Raw genomic sequence first — 22366 nt, 5'->3', positions numbered from 1 at the left:
AAAAGTGAATGTGGCATCTTGCCTTGTTGTCATTGAATTTTATTACAAATTTATAATTCCATTTACATTTACAAAGATACTTTTTCTCAGATCCACGACACTTAAACAGAGCTTAAAGTTTCATTTGGGATACGTCAGGAATAGGAGGCCCACTACAACATGGACCTTGAAAGGCATCCTGCACCTGGGAAGAGGAGTGACGCTTATACCTGGTGGGTCAGAATTTCACCTTGAAAAAAGTTCATAGGGTTCAAAAAAGGTGAAATTTTAAAGAGTGAAAGAAGATCAGTACAGTGAAGTGGGCATGTGGAACATTCACGTCGCTCCCTCAATTTTCATCTTCAAATAAATTTAATAGGATCCAAAAAGATGAAATTTTCAAGAGCGGAAATGAATTGACTAAAAAATGGCAAAAGGTCAGGGAGGGACCTTAACATTTACTATTAGAGTTGCTCGTCCTCGACGTGAAAGCAGGTCATAAGTAGCTTTAAAAATTTTGAAAGGGATCAATAAAAGCTAAAACAACCGCAACATCTATTGACTGTTAGGGCAATAGTCGAGGGAAATGGGTGAGAGGCACAAGCATTAACATCCTCAACGATCCAATGCAAGAAGGGGTCAAAATTTGATCTTCAAATAAATAGGATTAAAAATGACATTTTCAAGAAAGCCTCATTAGCACTAACCTGCAATGAGAGAAAATTTAGGTCAGGTTGCTGCATGCCAAGATTAAAACACATACAAGTTGGCTTCTCCATCTTTTCAAAAAACAGAATCCCAGCTCTACATTCAAGTGAGTTTGATGGGCACATCTTCTCCGTACTTGCGCAAGAACTTGTGGTGGTTGTGATGCACGCACCAGAGTGGCGGAAGGTGCTTGGGGCGCATAGTGGACAGGAAGTGCTGCCTCCAGCGCCGCTCCAGTTCCATCAAGCCCTGCCAGCCTCGCCGGGCGTAGCCACGCACTACCTTCAGGCCGTGAGGCACGTATGCCTCGTTCAAAATCCTAAAGACAAGAACCGCTCTTTAGTCAAAGCCTAGTCCGGTTTGAAACCACATTTTGGAAAAATCATAGAAAACAATGGCGGATTTAAAATCCTTTCACTTTCATTTGTTACAGAGTATCTGAATTGGGTAAAACAAAAAAGATTGGGTTTTAAATGTATTTAAAGAAACTCTTGGTAATTTTTCAGTTATGGTCCATTTTAGCGGCGCCGGTGGACAAAAGCGGTAGTGTTTTGCCTTAAAGGGACCTTTGCCTGGTACACCAGACTCACCGCTGTTCCAGCTATTGAGTCTGGCCACCATTCAGCGGATACAATTTCCAGGGCGGAGCAAGCCACAGCAAACAGACAGCGGAGTGGACCAATCAGCGACGGGCAGACGTGACGTTAGTAAAACGATGAGGGCAGGACGAGCGACTTGCACGCGTAAGTAAACATACGAGGACAGCGGAGTTTATTCAACATGGCTAGCGCGAGACAGACTTGTCAATGACTCGTGCCGATGTGTTTTTGGTAATTTAAAACTGATTTTACCATGGATTGGAACATATTCTCGGCTCTCCTGTTCACCATCTGTGTTGCTGTGGAGACGACTTCCGACGCGTAAGAGTGACGTTGCTCGTTAAGAACACGTCACGCAAATAAACGAATCTGATTTTTCAATTGATTTTGTACCTGCTCGAGAGGCCGTTAATGGGCTGGTTCCCAGACTTTTCTTTCAGTGTTTGAAAAATACAGGGAGAACCGTCTGGCCGTGCCAGGCTACCTCTACCTTAAAGTGAATGTGACACGAAAAAGCATGTTTATTTCATAATACACGCAGTATTTTATGCTCCTGAATGATATGGATCGCTTGGATGTGTGTGGAAGCGATCGCTATATTTATTTAGTTTTTTTAATCCCGCGCCATGAAAATGAGTGACTTCCGGCTTCGGTCTTGCATTGAGGAGGGCGCTGTGACTTGTACGGGTGAAGGCGTCCTCTTCACTAAACAGCCGTACTGTTGTGTATGAGGACTAAGGATTCAGCTGATTTTGTTTATTAATGCGTTTATTTTTCACATCACGCCAGCCAAACGGCTGCAGAAAATCTTGTTTTATCAGGGAGAGGCGTGTGCGCCTTTTTGGAGTTTCAAAAGGTTCCCATTCACCGTGGATATTGGCCAAGCGCTACTACTGTGGGACCATTGGACTTACGAGGACGCGAGTAAACATCTTGTTTTGTATTATGTCAAATATTAATACAGCGATTACAAAGTAAACACTACAAACTTTCTTTAAATAAAGGACCACTTACATTTGACCATTAATAGGCACATAAAAAGCTCTCCTCAAGCACATTAGCTGCACGTTAGCTGCACAACAACTGCAGCTGCCCTCCTCCGGGGAATGAACTGTAAATTGCTCTCCGCCGGGCAGGTTGCCGATCCGCGAAGACAGTCGACAACCCAGTCGTCATGTCAAATAATCCGGGCCAGTTATGTGTGATTTTCCGCTTCGAAGACTTTGAAACATCACTCGGTTCGAGTTAGCATGTCGGCTAGCTGTCACGCCTCTTGGTTTGTTTACATTCTCCAAAGCCGGGGAAGGCAAATGACATATGTCCGATTTAGGTGTCATAAAATATCGTTCGGGAGGTGCGGCAGTAAAGGTGAAGTCGACAGTTTTGACCATTATGGAGTAATTTTGCCATCTCGTCCTGAATGAATGCATTTTTATTATTTCATATTCCATTCAGCACAAATGGTAAATGGTGTTATACTTATATAGCGCTTTTCCACCTTTCACAAGACTTATTTGTCATGACCATGCCATTTATTTAGCAATTGGGGAAAATACTTGGATAAAAAGAATATCCTGTAAAAATATGAAGTAAAGAGACAGAAACAATGACATTTTGCCGCTCTCTTCGTCGCGTTTTCCTCGTTGTGAATAGTTCCCCTTCGACGGGCTGACTGGTCCTTCTCAAGCCATTTATTTAGCTATTGGGGAAAAATAATTGGATAAAAAGAATATCCTGTAAAAATATTGGAGTAGAGAGACTGAAACAATGACATTTTACGGCTCTCTTTGTCGTGTTTTCCTCGTTCGGAATAATTCCCCCTAAATGGGCTGAATAGTAAAACCGATCAGCCCAGTCTCCCGCTGACGTCATCCACCTGTTGGGGACGCTCGAGCCCTATAATGGTAGGCGTGGCTAACCGGGAGATTAAAAGACTAATTTCTCATCATTTGCACTTGGCTAAATTGTTGTATATAGTCGAATCGTCTCAAAATATGATTCTAATTCACATAATAATGCTATTTAAGACTTTTTTTCTCCTGTCGTATGCTCTTTAAATACATGTAGGCTCTAATAAACCACAATTGTTCTCTTGTACTAAAATATGTTGTTAGAAACACAAAATGTTAAATCAATGGCAATATTTTATAATATTTAGTACATATTTTGACCGATAGTTAGCGCCATGTTTTGCGGGCTCGCAGTGATGAGTACCCACAGTCAGTGATTGTCTGGGGTGCCATGTCAGCTGCTGGTGTTGGTCTACTGTGTTTTATCAAGGGCAGGGTCAATGCGGCTAGTTATCAGGAGATTTTGCAGCACTTCATGCTTCCATCTGCTGAAAAGCTTTATGGAGATGAAGATTTCATTTTTCAGCACGACCTGGCACCTGCTCACAATGCCAAAACCACTGGTAAATGGTTTACTGACCATGGCATTACTGTGCTCAATTGGCCTGCCAAGTCTCCTGACCCGAACCACATAGAGAATCTGTGGGATATTGTGAAAAGGAAGGAACAGCAGACCCAACACTGTGGATATGCTTAAGGCTGCTATCGAAGCATCCTGGGCCTCCATAACACCTCAGCAGTGCCATAGGCTGATTGCCTTCGTGCCACGCCGCAATGAAGCAGTCGTTTCTTCAAAAGGATTCACGACCAAGTATTGAGTGCATAGCTGATATAATTCAGTGAAGGTTTATTTTTTTGTATTAAAAAAACCCTTTTTTGTATTGGTCGGATTAATAATGAACTTTATCACAATATGCTAATTTTTTTTTAGAAGGACTAGTACTTTGAGCTTACTCTTCCACATGACTTATTTACGCTTGGTGTTGTTAGGAATTAATAAGTCAAGTTCCATCTTTGCGTACAGCAGCTCACCGTGTCTCAAAGTTAGCGACTCGCCGAAGCTCGTCCTCAGTCAGTTCTTGCTCTTGGCTCATGTCCAGGAAGCTCCTGATAAACGCCACCAGCTCGTCTCGCCGCCGAACGGGTAGCCTGTCGCCCACGCTGAGCAGAGCACGGGCTGCTGAGCGTGCTCGGCGTCGCTCCGGGTCCTCAGCGATCCGGACGCCTTCCTCGCAGCCTTGTGGGGCGGCGAAATCGTCGGCCAGTTGCTGCTTGAGTAAGGTGTCGTGCACGTTGGAGGTGACGTGGCAGTTAGTGCACAGGAGCAGGATGTCGTGAGAGTTGTGATCCTTCATCTCGCTGGGGAAGTGTCGCCGGTACTCGTGGGGAACGATGTTCTTCCTGACAGAGACACGCAAGTGTTCAGTCGTCGTAGCCATGCAGTCACGCTTTCAAACCGACGTTACTCAATACCTACGTAGAAAGGAGTAAACCACCATGAGGGACAACATTAGGATTAGCCTTAATTAGTGTTGCACCGATACTAGTCTCGAAAATGCAGGTATTGGTGTGTACTAAGAAATAATGCAACGATGCTGCGCAAATATGTACATTTCAAGATTCAGTTTCAAGTCACTGGTTGTCCTCTCCAAAATGGCCACTGTTTTCAAGAAAAAAAAGAATGCATTAAAAAGATAGGGGGGAAAAAAAATCAACTAAAAGTCTATCAATATTTTTTTGATAGATGGTAAATGATAAGAGTCAAGTCATGTGGTTTTGAGCCAAGGATTTTTTTTTTTTTTAATTCTCATTTAACAGTCATATTTTCCATGGTATAGCCCCGGGTTTGGCAACCCATGTTTTGAGAGCCGCATGCGGCTCTTTAGCACTGCCCTAGTGGCTCCCTGGAGCATTTCCAAAAACATTTGAAAATGGAAAAAAGTTGGGGGAGGGAAATCTATTTTTTGTTTGAACATGGTTTCTGTAGGAGGACAAACACAAACAATCGTAATGTTTTCCAATGCTGCAAAAGATGTGTAGAATAAATATTACCGGTACATTTTAACATTTCTGTCAACAAAGATTTGCGTCTGCGACACACGTTTCTACCAGCAGGGCGGCTGTGACTCTCTTGGATGAAACAAACCGGCGGCTATATGTTGGGCCATGGATTCCAAAGAGGAAAAGATAAAAAAACTGAGGAGAAAAGAGCATTCAAAGTTTCTTGGGCCGAATCAATTGCATCCAATGCCAATGCGGAAGGATTTTCTGAAATTTTGCTCTGTAGCGAGAAGTTGTCAAATCACAAAAGGAATAATGTGGAAAGACATTTGTAGGGAAGGCATACTACTTTTGCAGCCGAGTATAGCTTAAGTCCAATCATAGACTTAGTCTATGGACCAACTGCATTACTTCTGGACAAAATAAGAGATGTGCAAAACTAGATTTAAAGAGTGGATTGCCTCTCCAAACTCCAGTACTGCTTTAAGTTTTGTTGCAACCCGGGATAAAGCGTGGAAAAAACGTTCACAGATGGTCACTGGTAAATGAAGGAGTCATTCATCAACATATCAGAACACCTATTTGCAGACTTCAAAAACAAAACCGAGATAATACAGAAAATCCAAATACATGCCTCTCGCACTAAGACAGTGAAGGAAAGGACAGTAAAATGGCAGGCAACTTCGGCAAACAGCAAATCAAGGACATTAATTCAGCGGCAGCATACTCTGTGATGAGTCGTGTGATGTGATCGATATTGAACAACCATCGCTTTTATGCAGGTACGTGAACTCTGATTATATAATTAATTATTTAATTATTATTTAATTTAATTATATAAATTAATAATTTACCTTTTCAAAAGGGTGCAGTTTTAGTTTTATTAATGCAGGCAGCATTTTGTTGCACTATGTTTGTTTCCCAGATGAGGGGCACGTTATGCACACTATTTTGTAGTATTTTTTCTCGAATCTTCAAAAGACATCAAAATTCGAATTTCTTCTTTGGATACCTTAATTTTTTAAATTAATAATTTTAAACATAATTCATTAATATTGTAATGAAGTTAAACTTAAGGCAGCATCTGAAAGGAACAAGTGGTCACATGGTGTGTCATTCTCTATAGAATGCACTGCAAGGAAAATAAACATTTAGCCAGGAAGGCCCATTATGTATTCATAGCTGACTTAGTCATTTTGATAGTAGGCTAATATAGATACTGTACATACAACATGTGTTGCCTTCATTATAATAAGGTTTTAATTTTTTGTGTCTCCAGACACATTTGTTTTTTGTTATTTTGGCCGAATATGGCTCTTTCAACATTTTGGGTTGCCGACCGCTGGTAAAGCCTATACTTTAAATGGTAGATATGTGTACTTGTCAAATGATAAAACCAGCCAGAATTCAATGTTTTATGAGAATTGACATTGACATGTGCATTAATAAAAGATGTTAATTTTTGTTAGGGAGGTAAAACGGGGAAAGTATGCTACACTTGTGCAGTCTCCTAGCTAAAGCTAACATGCCAATGTGCTATGAAGGCATTGACTGTGCACTCACAAAGTTTGCATTAGCCTTTTTTCCTTGTTTCACAAAGGTTTTTAAGCACTGTTTGATCAAGCCATAATAGCAAATATTTTACATCTGAGTATGCAATAATTTAGTTAAAAAAAAAAAAAAAAAAAAATATATATATATATATATATATATATATATACACACACACATATATACATAAGGGCTGTCAAAATTATCGCGTTAACGGGCGGTAATTAATTTTTAAATTAATCACGTTAAAATATTTGACGCAATTAACGCACACGCCCCGCTCAGACAGATTTAAATGACAGTACAGTGAAATGGCCACATGTTAATGGTGTATTATGGAGTTTTGCCGCCCTCTGCTGGCGCTTGGGTGCGACTGATTTTATAGGCTTCAGCACCCATGAGCATTGTGTAAGTAATTATTGACATCAACGATGGCGGGCTACTAGTTTATTTTTTGATTGAAATTTTTACAAATTTTATTAAAACGAAAATATTAAGAGGGGTTTTAATATAAAATTTCTATAACTTGTACTAACATTTATCTTTTAAGAACTACAAGTCTTTCTATCCATGGATCACTTTAACAGAATGTTAATAATGTTAATGCCATCTTGTTGATTTATTGTTATAATAAACAAATACAGTCCCTATGTACCGTATGTTGCATGTATATATCCATCTTGTGTCTTATCATTCCATTCCAACAATAATTTACAGAAAAATATGGCTTATTTTATAGATGGTTTGAATTGCGATTACTTGCGATTAATTACGATTAATTAATTTTTAAGCTGTAATTAACTCGACTAAAAATTTTAATCTTTTGACAGCCCTTATATATATATATATATATATATATATATGTATATATATATATATTTTTTTTCCTCCCCCAAAAACATGGCAACAGTAGATTCAGTACTTTATTGTATCAGCTAATAGTACACAGCCAGGCATCAGAATCATTAAGGAAGAAAATGGTACTGGTGCAACACTAGCCGTAATTCATTTACACTGGAGGGACTGGCTGCAAATGCTCATCTTTCAGTGACATTGACAGCATTACATAACCAATACATTTTGGGTTACGGTCAAATGGCAGGTTGTTGGACCGTTTAATTCAGTCAATCTTTTGCATACCAGTACAATACTTCAAGAAAAACTGAACTATAGTTCTAAATTAAAAACCCAGCATTAAAACAGTGGTAGAAAAACACCAAGAGGTTGTATTATCTAAATGGAAAACATTTGTGTTAAAGGCAGACCTGATGTAGGAGTCTTCTCTCCCACAGACAACACAGAGGTTCTCCTTAGAGGTGAGGTAGTAGTCCTGCTGGGAGTCTGGACGTCCCGACGGCTCGAAAAGAAGCCTCACCACGAACGGATCCTCACTTTGAAGCACTAGGACACAAATGCCGCATCCGGATTATTACATAGGGCATTAGGAGTGAGGGTTGGGCATCAAACGTCACACCTTTGCGGAATTCCCTTACGTGCGGGAGTTTTTCCGCATCCGCTGAGTGACTGATATTTAATTTCTTTTAGATCTTGTGGTCCGCATACCTCCTATTCCTTTGTCCAGGTACCATTTGGCTTTCCTCTTATCACATGTGCAAAGTGGCTGACCATCAGGGGCATGCAGGAAGCAGTTGTCATAGAGAGGAGACTTCCTGCAACACAACAGCAAGTGCCTTACTAGTTAGTACACTTCAATAAGTTTTCTGACTGGTCTTTGGCCCACCTTGGAGAGTAGCCCGCTCCCAGGGGCTTCCTTTTGTTGTTCTTCCTAGGGTCTGGGATTTGTTGATCTCCAGACTCTGAGATGAAGGAAGCGGCCTTTAGTCGCCCCCGGGTCCGTCTTGTCTTTTCTGCACCGCCGCTTTGCTCATTCACCCCACGTCCCTTGAAGGGCACGTCCACCATCCCCTGGCAGCGGGCGGCCAACGCAGCGTAGGAGAGAGTGTTGGCGGGAGCCATATCGGCTTCTGAGCGGAGGCCAAGCAGGTGGAAAAGGAGGGCGACGGACACTTGGGCATCTCTGGCGGCGTACGTCATCTGAAAAACAATTGTATATTTAGCAGGGTTCGTACACAGTTTTCATGGCCAAATTCAAGCACTTTTAAAGGACTTTCAAGACCAATTTTCCTGTACCTTTCAACTCATTTGCTCCCAAAAACGTATAAATACGTTCTATTTTTAATTGCTTCAGTGTCCCAAAAACGTGTTTATACGTCTTTTGAGTCCCCCCATCGGTATCTACAGGTTCCCATTTATTTTAGATAGAATGCACAAAGCTCAAAACCCATTTAAAGCTATAAAACTGGTCACTGGAGGGCAGTAGCGCATTTGGTAAGATCCCCCAACCCGATTCAACCAGTACAGCGTAGTTGTGACTAGAGCAGGGCGGTAAACCGAAAATTTACCGTCACCGAAATTCTTAACAATGACCGACGTAATTTTGACCATGTCGGTAAATTCGGTAAATTAATAAAACAAGAAAATATAGTCTTTTCATCCCACTTTGATTCTGTGTTGTTCGTCTATGTTCATTCCCCTTTAAGAAAGCAGTGAATGTGCTTACGTAGGGAGTCACGTGATCATCAGGAAGCCAATCAAACAAAAGCCCGGTAAGCTAACGCTAGCAGCTAACGCTACAAGCAAAACGTGATGGAGTGTGGCTTAAGGGAGGTTCACCAAACTTTCAACCGACATTTAGTTGACTCTTGGTGGCATCCAAACGGGGTTTCACCCGCTGTCCTCCTTTGTTCTCACGATTTCCGGAGATGATGCTTTCAGTGCTTTCTACTGGTAGCCAGGCTAACGCTAGCTAGCGGCTAACGCTACAAATGAACGTTATGAGTCGGATAGCGGCTCTAACCTTGTCGAAACGGCTGAACTTAATGAGTGGATTGGGCACGGACTGCATCTAGCAATTACTATGTGGCGTTATTTTGTATCTGTCTGTGTGTGATTCCTCTGATAGCTTTTGTGATGGTAAAGCATTCAGCATAAAGTACAATCCAATGGCGAAACTTATAATGACCGAGAAATGGCCCCAGCTATTTTTATTGTACGTGCATTTATTAAAAAATGCACTGGGGGGGAAAAAAACCCTTAAACCATAAAGTAAACACTTGTATTTAATAATTATGTCACAGCAGCCATTAACAATAAGTTGTCTTTTTGAAGTGTATTGTTCAAGCTGCAAGTTATTTGTGTTACAATTACATGTTTGCACAGGCATATTGATTTTGACAATGTACATTGTTCAAGTCATACACGCTGTTATAAATGTTCATACTTGAATTCTTATTGCTTACAATACATTTTTATAAACTTAATGTTTAGACTGCATGTACAATTGTTAAATAGAGTATATCAAATTGAATGCTGGTAAATAAATCAACAAGAAATAGTTAATCTGTATTTCATGCATTGATTCAGATTTTCAAATTATATAACAGTCCGCTTGGGCGAATTTATCGTCATTTATCCTTATCGAGATAAATCTGATCAATTTATCGTGATACATGTTTAAGGCCATATCGCCCAGCCCTAGTTGTGACCGTGCTGCTCGCCGAGCAGGGCCCGCTCCGCAGGCTCGCCGCTCGCGTCCCCTCCAGTGTCCCACACGGAAACGCACACGGCCAAACCAGTTCCCCCCCAGTAACACAAGTTCCCCAGGCGAACGAAGCAGTGGTCACCACAAGACTAAAAAAAAAAATCCATCTTTATGAGACAGGCGGCAATGAGGGAAACGTTTAACCCGCTGTCGTCATCTCTCAGTTATGTGCAAATAAATTGTTACTTTGCTATCAAAAGTTCAATTTGTTTATGTTATTTTGTAAAAGGAAAACATTATTCAGATGTTCGGAATGTAACTAAAGCAAAAAATAGCTGTGTTAAAGTTATGTTTGAAATGTATGCGTTTACAAAAAGCTAATTTTCTCAGTTTTTTCATCAGAAATTGGAAAATTGCTCAAACTAAGCTATTTTCTAATGCTGATTTCTAAAGAATGGAAAAAGATGATCTATGAACTTACTTTTTTTCCTGCTGAAAGAAGAGAGTCTATTCTCTCTTTTGGTGGGTTCCATATTTATATAGCAATAGAACAGAATTTTCTGTGGGCCTTGCAAAATCCGTCAAAATCCAGTAAAACGGCCGGGAGCGAAGGGCCTTGCTCCCGTGAAAATGGCAGGGAGTGAATGAGTTTAATAATATCCCAATGTTTTTTTTTTTTAATACACGATCAGGTGGAAATAAAATTAATAATACTTTCTCACTCGTACGCAAACATCTTCCAAAGTGTTCTACGACCACAGAGGCTCGAGAAATTTAGTGTGAAAGGTGATTCTGAAACCCCAAGGGAGGGTGCGTTCCTATGGCAGGGAGCGTTTTGTGGAAAACTCAACGCGTACTATAGAAGAGGTGCTAACGCAGTCATCTCATTCCGTTCGGTGAACGGAGACACGCGTCATGGCTGATGAAACCTTGATAAATGTGCTTTCTTGGAAGCTCTCAGCCAGATAAAGCTGTGACTGGCATAGGGCATGTAGAAGTCGTGGGGAAAAAATAGGGAAAGTGGTTGTGCTATAAAACAACTATATCACAACAAATGCATACGTATGCATTCAAATACTATTTTATTTGTACACTGTCCCTTTATCTAACTCCGAACTCCTCACGCACGGGGTCAAATGCACAGTACCCGATGTGACACGGGATATCGGAACGAGCGTGCAGCAATGATGAAGCAATTTTATTTTATTTTCCCCTCATTAAATAATTCAAATATTTAGACAGGGAGCCGAGAAATGTGTGCCCAACACTTCCAAGCATTTTAAGGACTTTTCATGAAATCCAAGCATTTTCAACGATATCAAGGACCCGTACGAACCCTGATTTATTGACATGAATCATGAGAGCTAAGCTTTCTTAATATATTCAGAGCCAACAACACTTTGTTTTGATAACTTTTTGGAAGGGTTGCAGGATTAAATTTCAAGTTTGTCACCAGCTGCCATTGAAGGGGTTTGATGTCCAATCCATTTGGACTTTGAGGGCTGTTGATGAGTTTTAATTTTATTTATTTATTTTTTGTTCTTTTTGTTAATTGTAACAATTTTTTGAATGAATATTCATATCTTTTTTAAACTAATAGACTAATACCACTAATACATTTTAAAAGGTAGATTTAAAAAAAAAAAAAATTCTTAATTACATTTTGCGTTTTTTTTTTTCCTTTTTTCTTTTTTATTTTTTTTAATTTTTTTTTATGAACGATCATGTTTCACTACCAATGATGGCAAGTGATGTCAAATACTTTTGAGCTGAGGAGGCTGGTAGGAATTGTTTGATCAAAGAATATTTGACTCTTCTCCCCCCCAACTCTGCTCATAAAACCAAATTCCTTGGTGGAGGTAAAAATAAGTAGAACCTGCTCTGGTGTCAGCTCATCTGCCTCCCAGTCACTACATCGCAGTTCCAGGGACTTGTCAAGCGAAATGTTGAGCACCTCAGCTGCCAGTGACTTCAAGCTAAGTCCGTTACTTACTGGCATTTTTCTGAAAAATGTGGGGGGTACATACACTTTAGCGGAGAAAAAACCTGCCACAAAGACCGGCAAGGAACTCACTTTTGTTCAAGGGCGAGGTGCCGAAGGTCCACCGTGCAGGTCAGCGACAGCCCGTAGTCGCACGTGAGGCGCTTGCCGTCATCAAGGCAACCGACACCCACCTTCAGGACATGCGGGTTGCGCAGGACCTCCACCAGGTCCGGTGGAAGCTGTGTGCCGCGGAACGCTGGAAGCCTTACCAGCACGCAGCGTCCGGAATAGGACGCCATCTGGAGCAGGGAGACCACCTGGGGGCACTCCTTTACGGACACCTGTGCAAAGAAACGACAGTTGGTCTTTTCCTAAGCAGGCAAATCCAAGAATGTGTATAAAAAAAAACACTAAAGATGTCCGATAATATCCGTTCCCGATAATTATCAGACATCTTTAGTTACCGATAATTATCGGCCAATAATGGCAATTATGACGTCACACAGATAATCTAAATGAAAAAAAATTCAACTGATAATGCAATCCGATAATTATATACTTGATTTAGCCTCAAATTTGCACAATTGCTACAGTTTTGTACACTTCCGCACCGCCGCCTCAACACTTCCTCCCTCTGAAGCCCCTGTCGAATGAGTGACGAGATACACGACATTACAGATGTCCCGATCGATCGGGTCCGATCACGTCATTTTTAAAGTATCGGAAACGGCAAAAAAATATCGGCCATGCCTTTTTTTTTAAATATATATATATTTTTCAATTAAATCGTTTTCTAATTGTATTTAACGTTACAAACATAATATGTTACACTCAACCAGAGTCTTTAGGCTTAAGGTAGGGTTATCAAATTTATCAAATAACGGCGGTAATTTATTTTTAAAAAAATGTATCACGTTAAAATATTTAACGCAATTAATGCATGCGCTGCACGACCCACTCACGCACTGTCGCGCTCAATCTGTAATGGCGCCGTTTTACCAATATAGAGAGATAAAATGCAGCGTAAAAAGAGTAGAGTGAATTTTGGCAGCCTTTGGAGCCTTTTTTTAAATTGGCTAAATCCTTACAATCCCGCTCCCTACGATTAGAAATATCATGGGAAGCCATGTGGGGAATCAAGGTAGCAATTGATCTTTTTCTTAACAGATTAAGTTATTTCCCAACGCAGAGAAGATATATCAATTGGTAGCACTACGCACAGTCATGGTTCCACTTACCATCATGCATTTGGGCATGGCTACAGTATCATTTACTGGAAGCTCAACAAATATACTAGATGGCAATATTTAGTCACAATATACAAAGTCACAAGTCTTTCTATCCGTGGATCCCTCTCACAGAAAGAATGTTAATAATGTAAATACCATCTTGAGGATTTATTGTCATAATAAACAAATACAGTACTTATGTACTGTATGTTGAATGTATATATTCGTCAGAGTTTTATTCATTTTTTTCTTAATGCATTGCCAAAATGTATATGATCGGTAAAAATTATCGGGAATGATTGAAATTGAATCGGAAGCAAAAAAAAAAGCAATCGGCTCGGGAAATATCGGGATCGGCAGATACTCAAACTAAAACGATCGGGAGCAAAAAAACATGATCGGAACAACCCTACACGACATGCTTAAAGGAGTAGGATATCAAGGCAGCTCTGTCACCAGTGTGGGTTGACTTTTCCGTGTGTAAAAAAAAAAAAAAAAAAAAAAAAAAAAAAAAAAAATGCCCCCACCATCTGCAAAACATCCAAAGCAGAAGTTCCACGAGGCAGAAAGAAACCGTCCTTATTTAACACCAATTAATCAATTTGTGGAATGAATATGAGGCTGCCGCTAGTGCGAAGGCTAAAGCTAATAGTTAACAAATTGAAAACTACAGGGCTTGTGACGATCGGAGACCCTTTGACAAGCTGCTGCCGGCTTGGTCTCGGGCAGCGCCGCCCCCACTCATCTCCGGTTTAACTCATTAAACACCACTGCCAGACTGAGGCCTGGCGCGGGGGCTCATTTTGCGGCCGGACAGACCGAAGAGCACAGGCGGGAAAAATTTGCTTTCAAATAATGTTTTGAACCATATCTATTCTTGAATAAAGAACATTTCTAGCAAGTTTTTTTAATGATTAAATTGAATAATTTATTGCTTAAAATAAGGATGTTAAGCTTATTTTCAGCTAGATATTTTTCTTATTTTAAGAAATCTGAGTGAAATTTACTTCAAGTGCTAGCAGATAATTTCACTTATTTCCAATAGATTTACACCGAATACAAGGGAATTTAACTAGTTTTAAGGAGATGTGTTTTCGCTGTGTTTTCGCAGTGTTGTAATGTTATATATGTTACAAATGGCTTACTTTTAAAGGCAATTTTGTGCAACTTAAGTATTTACTCTGAGTAATTGTTGCCATAGGTTTACCATTACACAATGTTACAGACAATCTGTCATTGTTTAGATGTTGGAATTTACTACTTGTTCACATTTGATGAGGGCTATAATATTATAAATGCTATAAATTCTAATTTTGCACAGTAATATTTGCTCTTGTGTATACTTTAAAATTTTACATATATCTTAATAAAATTATCGCCTTGACATTATTGGTTATCTGCTGGAACGAGGAGGAAATTATTGATTATCGGTACCAGTTGAAAAACGTATTATCGTGCATCACTAAAAAAAAAACAATTATCTCGATGAGTTTTGGCCACTTACAAAAAAAGACTTCAGCAAAGGATCAACACTTTTCTAGGACCAGGTCATCAATTTGGAAAGCTTATGTGTCTTGAATTGCAAACAAATATTAAAGGTTATGAGGCCTAAATTCAACTCATTGCCAGCAAATGACAATAATAAAAGTCCAAATCATTCAAATAATTTCAACAGGGAGGATTCGCTGTGAAAGCTCATGTTTCAGTGCCATGGACAGCACTTTACCCCCGGTCATAAGTTTTGAGACTCGTCACCATTCAGATGAATGAGAAAGTCTCAAAACTTTGCACCAAGGGCGTATAAGCCATGATTAAAAAGTCCTCCAAATAAATTCAAACCATTGTCTTATCCATGCATTTTTAAAAAATTAACAATTACCCATTCACAGTCGAGTCCCAGCACTGGAACCACTGCCAGGTCCTCCTGCATCTGCGTCCACAGCTGATTCCACTCCTCCTGGGAGCTCACAGTCACAGGCGTCACCTTTAACAGCTGCTCAGGGGACGGGATGCGCACTGGAGGGACTGCCAGGGTCTTCTTACACTCCACCGCCTCAAACACTTCACGTAGGGGCTTCCAATCGTCCTCCGTGGCGACAGGAAGCGGACTTTCCCTCTGGACGGAAGGCGACCGCTTCCTTTTGGTGCTGAACGCTCGCCACACTAGCAGACCGCCGAAGGTGGCGCTGAGGAGTGTTGCCATGACGGCGAATAACGGATCCCGGCGAGCCATCACCAGGTTAATGAGAACTTGAAAATACAAAACTTTCCTTGAAGTGACTATTTCTATTAAAAAAAAAAAAAACATTTCACAAAGCCCTTTTAATGAAAACTCAAGAGTCTATTAACGTATTTAACTGTCATTTCCTGTGCCGCTTATCTTCACAATGGTCGCGGGGGTGCTCGAGTCTATCCCAGTTAACTATGGGCAGTAGTCAGGGTATACTCAGAATTGGTTGCCAGCCAATTGCAGGGCACTATTAACTCTATATTAAGGGGAATTCTGAGTTTTCAGTTACACAAAAGCGGTTATTCAAACCTGATGAAATCAGACTCTTATTTTTGTAAGTAATAAGTATTAGATGATTGCAGAGATCTTCTGCTTTGAAATACAATGAAGGTACATACTGCTTAACATTTAGTGTTGCAGCAATACAGATACTAATATTGGAAGGGTATTAAAATGCAGTTATTGGTTTTGGCATACTCTCTTGTTATCACGGCCCACCCCACTTTCCCTCCTTTAAAGAGGCTAACTTCATTCTTGCTCATGCCAGGTAAAATAATATTTTTAATCCTGGCTTGTATAACCGTAGCCGATAGCCTACAAGCTACACCCACATGATGCTATGGTAGATATCACTTGTATATAGAACTAGATGCGAAATGACAGACACGGCAGCGTGAGCACTTGTATAGAGAACTAGATGCAAAATTATAGACACGCCGGCATTAGTAAACTGCCGCCATCTTAAAGCAGTAGACTTCTCAGGAAGGCTCTGTTGTAGAGAACCTTCCAAGCAAACAAGTAACTTTTTATCTAAAATACTCGGAAATCGGCAAAATCTTGACTTGAATCTATCCTTAAATGATGAAACTTTCACATGTTCAGAGTAGAAAGAGTGGGAACCAAAGCAATAAGGGGAGCAATTTAACAACTTTAACGGTTGATTCTAGGAGTGGGAACCTCTTGGTACCTCACGATACGATACGCGATACAAAGGTCACGATAAGAATGAACTGACGATATAGCGATACAACGGTTTTCGATACATTGGTTAGGAAATCATTCTAGGATATTCTACAAAAAACTAATAAACAGAAAAACAAGCTTCTGCCGTGAATTGGAATGAGTTTATCACTAGTAGACGTCCAATCCATTTGAACTGGGAGGGTGGCAGTGAATTAACATTCGTTCATTCGCTGCCATCCCTCCCACTTCAAACGGATTGAACGTCTATGGCCGTCAGTGGCAGCCAATGCCGGGCAATGAGTAATTTTGGGCCATTTAAGGTCAATTACCTGTTGATTTTCAGTTACTTCCTGTTGATTTTGGGGTGTTTTATGGGTCACTTGCTGTTTATTTTTTTTTACAGAACAGGAAGTGACCTGGGAATCGCCGAAACGAATAGGCAGTGACTCAAACTCAACAGGAAATGACCTGTAAATTCCCTAAAATGAAAAGTGACGTGTAAACGCCCCGAAAATCGGAACGAATGACAGTGAATGATCTGGTTTTTAATAAACAACGTTCCCAGTCTAAATGGATTGGGCGTCGAGCACCGTCAATGGCAGCTTTTTTTTTTTTTTTTTTAAATTGACAACTTTTAAAACGATATCTCGATTCTTGACAGGAGCATATCAATAAGCTTTTGAGATACAAAGTATCACAATATATCCCCATTTCGATATTTTGTCACACCCCTAGTTGACTCACAACATTAAATGACTTCCAGACATGGCAAAGGTTACTATATATATATATTTTTTTTTTTTGGGGAATGAAAAAAAAACTAAACATGAAAAGTAACACCAATTACTTTGCCAAGTAACTAATTACTCTTAGATTCAAGTAACTGAGTTACTAATGCAATTACTTTTTTGGAGAAGAAATTTGTAATTTTTAAAAGTAAGATTAACAACACTGGGAATAATGCAACACAAAACACAACAAATAATGTGAGACAATATGTGAGACAATTAGTCGACTAATCATCCTTCACTTGACAACAAATGTTCAGTGATCCCTCGCTACTTTGCGCTTCAAACTTCAAGCCCTCAGTCCATGTGGATTTTCTTCTCCCCTCAAAAAATATACATACGGCGGAAAACACTCTGGTGACTTGAAGTTCCATTCTGAGACCCCCAATTTGGCCAAATTTCAAAATTGTCCGATATGTATGTGTGATAAATCATTGGAAAGCTAAAAGCTCCATTTTCTCGGGGAATAAAAAAATTGAACAGGAGGGCATTTAAAAAAAAAAAAAAAAAAAAAAATTCAAACAGCAAAACCCAAACTAGAGGCGAGAACACGCGAGAGCAGAACTAAGGACGCCATGATTTTAACGAGATATTATCACGGACTTACCCTGTATCAGTCCAGAAACTCCATGTAGCATGTATCACCGAGTGTCAACACACAGCTGTGAATGGCCACAGCTGGATTTTTGGGGGATTTTATGGGTGAAACATGGTAATATAACAAGGGCCGCGATGCAGAAATCGCAGACATCAAGGAGTGGTCGAGATTTTTATTTAAATATATTTCCCCTTTTAAATGTTTTTTTTTTCCCCAATTTTTCTTTGTTTGGATCGATTATTTATCATCTAAAATATTAAATAAATAATTAATAAATAAATAAATAAATGTGACAGTAATGAAAAAAATACAATTAAGCTATAGTTATGAGGTAGATATCCGTGACTTTTTTACAGACACCAATTTTTTTCATTGTGACGTAATTTGTTTAAAAGTTTAAAATATGGGGGTGAATAATTTTTTTAAAGTGTTTTTTTTTTTTAAACTAAATATTAGTATTGATATAATTGATTCTAAGCTAAAAATGACAGACATTTCGAATTATAAATACGATTACCTACCTTCTTCTTATGGCTAGGTCGAAACATAAGCGGTTGCGCGACGTCTGTAAACAGGGGTTTCCGAGGTAAAATGGACAAATTAAAAATATTTCAGGGACTTAATTCGCCATGAATCTGCTATGGTAGCATATAGACATATTGTTCTATCAAACACAACAGTTGTTTTGGCTTAAAATAAAGCAGTTTCTTTTAAAGAGGAGTGCAAGAGCAGAAACTGCTTTTTCGGTCTTGTCTGTGTTCCGCCATATCTATTAGAGCTGAAACGAATACTCGAGCAACTTGAGTTTAAAAACTGGTCCGAGTAATTTTATTCACCTCGAGTAATCGTTTCATTTTGACAGCTCTAAGCACCACGTTTTGCTCGGACTACTTTTAATGCGGGACAACGCGCTGATACCACGTGCGTAGAGGAAGAAGCAAAAAAAAAAAAAAAAAAAAAAAACTGCAGCCGACAACCGCTACAAACGACGCCGACGTTGCCAAAAACTAACACGCATGATGCTACGGTGGTAGCAGGTAGCGTCTGATGAATCTCATAGAGATCACATGTATGTTGAACTAGATGCGAAATGATAGAGTCAGCGGCACTAGTAAACAGCCGCCATCTTAAAGCAATAGAGCGCTAAGCGCTAATAAATAAGATTAAAGTTACTGTCACTCGCTCACTTAACGTTAGCCCTGCGGAGGGATAGGTTTCTATTAATTATGACCACTGTCGATGTGTGGCTAACGTGTCTAACATACAGGCTTTAACATAACATAACGCTGTGGAGTGATGAGGGTGTAAAATAAAAACGTAATCATGCTAACTATCAATTTTAGCTCAGTAGTCATTGCTGGATAAAACAACAAGTAGCCAATGGTCCCTAATGTGCTCCAATACAGCCTGTAGCATACATTTATTTTAAACACTGCAAAAACTCAAAATCCTATTGGGACTTACAGTTTAGACTAACTAACTTAAAAATAGCTTGACACAAATAGAAATTCCATTGGAACACGTGGGAAAAACGCATAGCTTTCAAGTGATGTGGGTTATCAAGCGTAATGGCATTTTTAGGTAAGTAATATATATATATATATTTTTTCAATAAGATCTAAAAGTTTTTTGAGTGAAGTCTTTTTTTTTTTTTTCCATTATTCTAGTTACATCTGAGATGCAACTGCTGGCTGTTTTCAACAATGTACATCGAAAATAAAGACATTGACTGACTGAAAATGGTTCAATATTGTTGTCTTGTTTTCTCATGTATATTTATAATTGCTCTTCACCTAAAAATATGTTTTATCCGATTACTCGATAGAATTTTCAGTCGATTACTAAAATATTCGATAGCTGCAGCCCTAATATCTATATACCCAGTACTTTATTTGTAAATGTTAAAATATATTCATGTATACATGTACATTGTTTTATTTACACACACACACAATATATATATATATATATATATATATATATATATATATATATATATATATATATATATATCGTAATTATCACATTTGCAGTGCTTAAAAATTATTATTATTAAAATACAAGTATAAGGTTTGCACCCCCCCCCCCCCCCCCAATTATACTTTGGTGGAAAAAACAGGTTTTATTTGTATGTCTTTCCATTGCTGATAAATTTGAATAAATACATTGAAGACAAAACACATTTAATGTAAATAAGCTCCGCTTACATTTCGCGGATTTTCGAGGGGGGCGGTCCTCATTAACCGCGAAAAACGAGGGATCACTGTATTCCATTCCCAACATCCTTGAATTACTATTAAATTAACCAAACGTGCATCCAATCAGTGGGCTTACCTGATCGGACGCGAGTGGACTGGCGGCTGGCTGTGCTTTAGGAATGAATCTCTGCAAACACAATATCGTATAATTATCACACTAATATATGTCGGGTAAGCTTATTGAAAGCAGAAACTATGACACTACGGGGACAGTCACTGACAAAATTTCGCATGCTTCTTAGCAGTCAAGTACTGTTATTATACGTGACTTTTGTGAGAAGAAAATGCTAGCTGTCAGCTAACAAGCTCACCTTCTTTCACCTAAGCGATTCAGTCACGTCTAAACAGCAGTAAGCGCTATGAATCAAATTACATACTTTAACATTAGGGCGTTGAACCAAAAGTAAAACCGACGCTACCGGCTACGAAAATATGTACCTTTTTTTCTCCCACTTTAAATGAACCCGACGTCTAGCATCCGGGTGCTATTTATACCGTCGTCTCTAAGTCAGGGGTCCCGTTGTCTCCACCAACAGGACAGGAGTATTAACAACATGCCGTATGAACAACGAATGCAAAGTTTTTCCTTGAAATTGATGGGGGGGACTGGAAAAAATCAAGTCCGGTATATTCTGTGAACTGACTGCATTGGCAGGTTTTTATACACATACAACTTTTGCCCATTTAGTCTTAATGTTTTGGGTGATGTACAAATGGGAATTTTACTATGTCCTAACCTGTCCAATGAAAAAGATCAGGTTTTGAAAATGTATTAATTCATTGACTGCCATTGACAGCGATAGAAGTACAATCTATTTTGACTGGGAGGACCAGTGAACTTGGATTGGATTTGTTGGCAATAACGGAGGCCAAATATTTTCTGTAACTCTTCACAAGCTTTTCATACACTGTTGCTGGTATTTTGGCCCATTCCTCCATGCAGATCTCCTCTAGAGCAGTGATGTTTCGGGGCTGTCGTAGGGCAACATGCACTTTCAACTCCTTCCACAGATTTTCTATGGGGTTGAGATCTGGAGACTGGCTAGGCCATTCCAGGACCTTGAAATCCTTACGAAGCCACTCCTTTGTTGGCTGTGTGTTTGGGATCAATGTCAGGCTGAAAGACCTAGCCACGTCTCATCTTCAATGCCCTTGCTGATGGAAGGAGATTTTCACTCAAATCTCTCGATACATGGCCCCATTCATTCTTTCCTTTACACAGATCAGTCGTCCTGGTCCCTTTGCAGAAGAACAGCCCCAAAGCATGATGTTTTCACCCCCATGATTCACAGTGGGTATGGTGTTCTTCGGATGCAATTCAATATTCTTTCTCCTCCAAACACGAGAACCTGTGTTTCTATCAAAAAGTTCTATTTTGGTTTCATCTGACCATAACGCATTCTCCCAGTCCTCTTCCGGATCATCCAGATGCTCTCTAGCGAACCGCAGATGGGCCTGGACGTGTACTGGCTTCAGCAGGGGGACACGTCTGGCAGTGAAGGATTTGAGTCCCTGGCGGCGCATTGTGTTACTGATAGTAGCCTTTGTTACTGTGGTCCCAGGTCTCTGTAGGTCATTCACTAGGTCCCCCAGTGTGGTTCTGGGATTTTTGCTCACCGTTCTTGTTATCATTTTGATGCCACGGGGTGAGATCTTGCATGGAGCCCAAGACCGAGGGAGATTATCAGTGGTCTTGTATGTCTTCCATTTTCTAATAATTGCTCCCACAGTTGATTTCTTTACATCAAGCGTTTCACCTATTACAGATTCAGTCTTCCCAGCCAGGTGCAGGTCTACAATTTTGTCTCTGGTGTCCTTCGACAGCTCTTTGGTCTTGGCTATAGTGGAGTTTGGAGTGTGACTGACTGAGATTGTGGACAGGTGTCTTTTATACCGATAATGAGTTAAAACAGGTGCCATTAATATAGGTATCGAGTGGAGCCTTGTTAGACCTCGTTAGATCTCTTTGACACCCAGAAATCTTGCTTGTTTGTAGGTGACCAAATACTTATTTTACACTCTAATTTGGAAATAAATTCTTTAAAAATCAGTGTGATTTTCTGTTT

At 39.7% G+C, this 22366-nt stretch overlaps 1 protein-coding gene across 3 annotated transcripts; it reads right to left on the bottom strand.

Annotated features, from left to right (window-relative positions):
- Positions 1-22: 22 nt before the first annotated feature.
- exd2 (exonuclease 3'-5' domain containing 2) lies at positions 23-20829 on the bottom strand. Of its 3 annotated transcripts, none has more exons than XM_057860099.1 (10): positions 20739-20829; positions 20377-20427; positions 15343-15713; positions 12325-12575; positions 12127-12253; positions 8430-8743; positions 8252-8358; positions 7954-8089; positions 4169-4537; positions 23-1006 (listed from the first exon to the last, which is right to left on the bottom strand). In XM_057860099.1, the coding sequence occupies exons 3-10, from the start codon at positions 15694-15696 to the stop codon at positions 790-792; spliced, it is 1875 nt and encodes a 624-aa protein (XP_057716082.1). In that variant the 5' UTR covers positions 15697-15713; positions 20377-20427; positions 20739-20829; the 3' UTR covers positions 23-789. The 3 variants fall into 3 exon arrangements, with proteins under 3 accessions (XP_057716082.1, XP_057716083.1, XP_057716081.1); XM_057860100.1 differs by having other exon boundaries at positions 15343-15749; positions 20612-20746; XM_057860098.1 differs by having other exon boundaries at positions 20612-20746.
- Between the last annotated feature and the right edge of the window lie 1537 nt (positions 20830-22366).

The sequence above is a fragment of the Corythoichthys intestinalis genome, chromosome 15 (assembly GCF_030265065.1).
Source record: "Corythoichthys intestinalis isolate RoL2023-P3 chromosome 15, ASM3026506v1, whole genome shotgun sequence".
NCBI lineage: Eukaryota > Metazoa > Chordata > Actinopteri > Syngnathiformes > Syngnathidae > Corythoichthys > Corythoichthys intestinalis.
The sequence above is the reverse complement of the archived record's forward strand: the minus strand, read 5'-3'. Positions and strand labels throughout refer to the sequence as shown.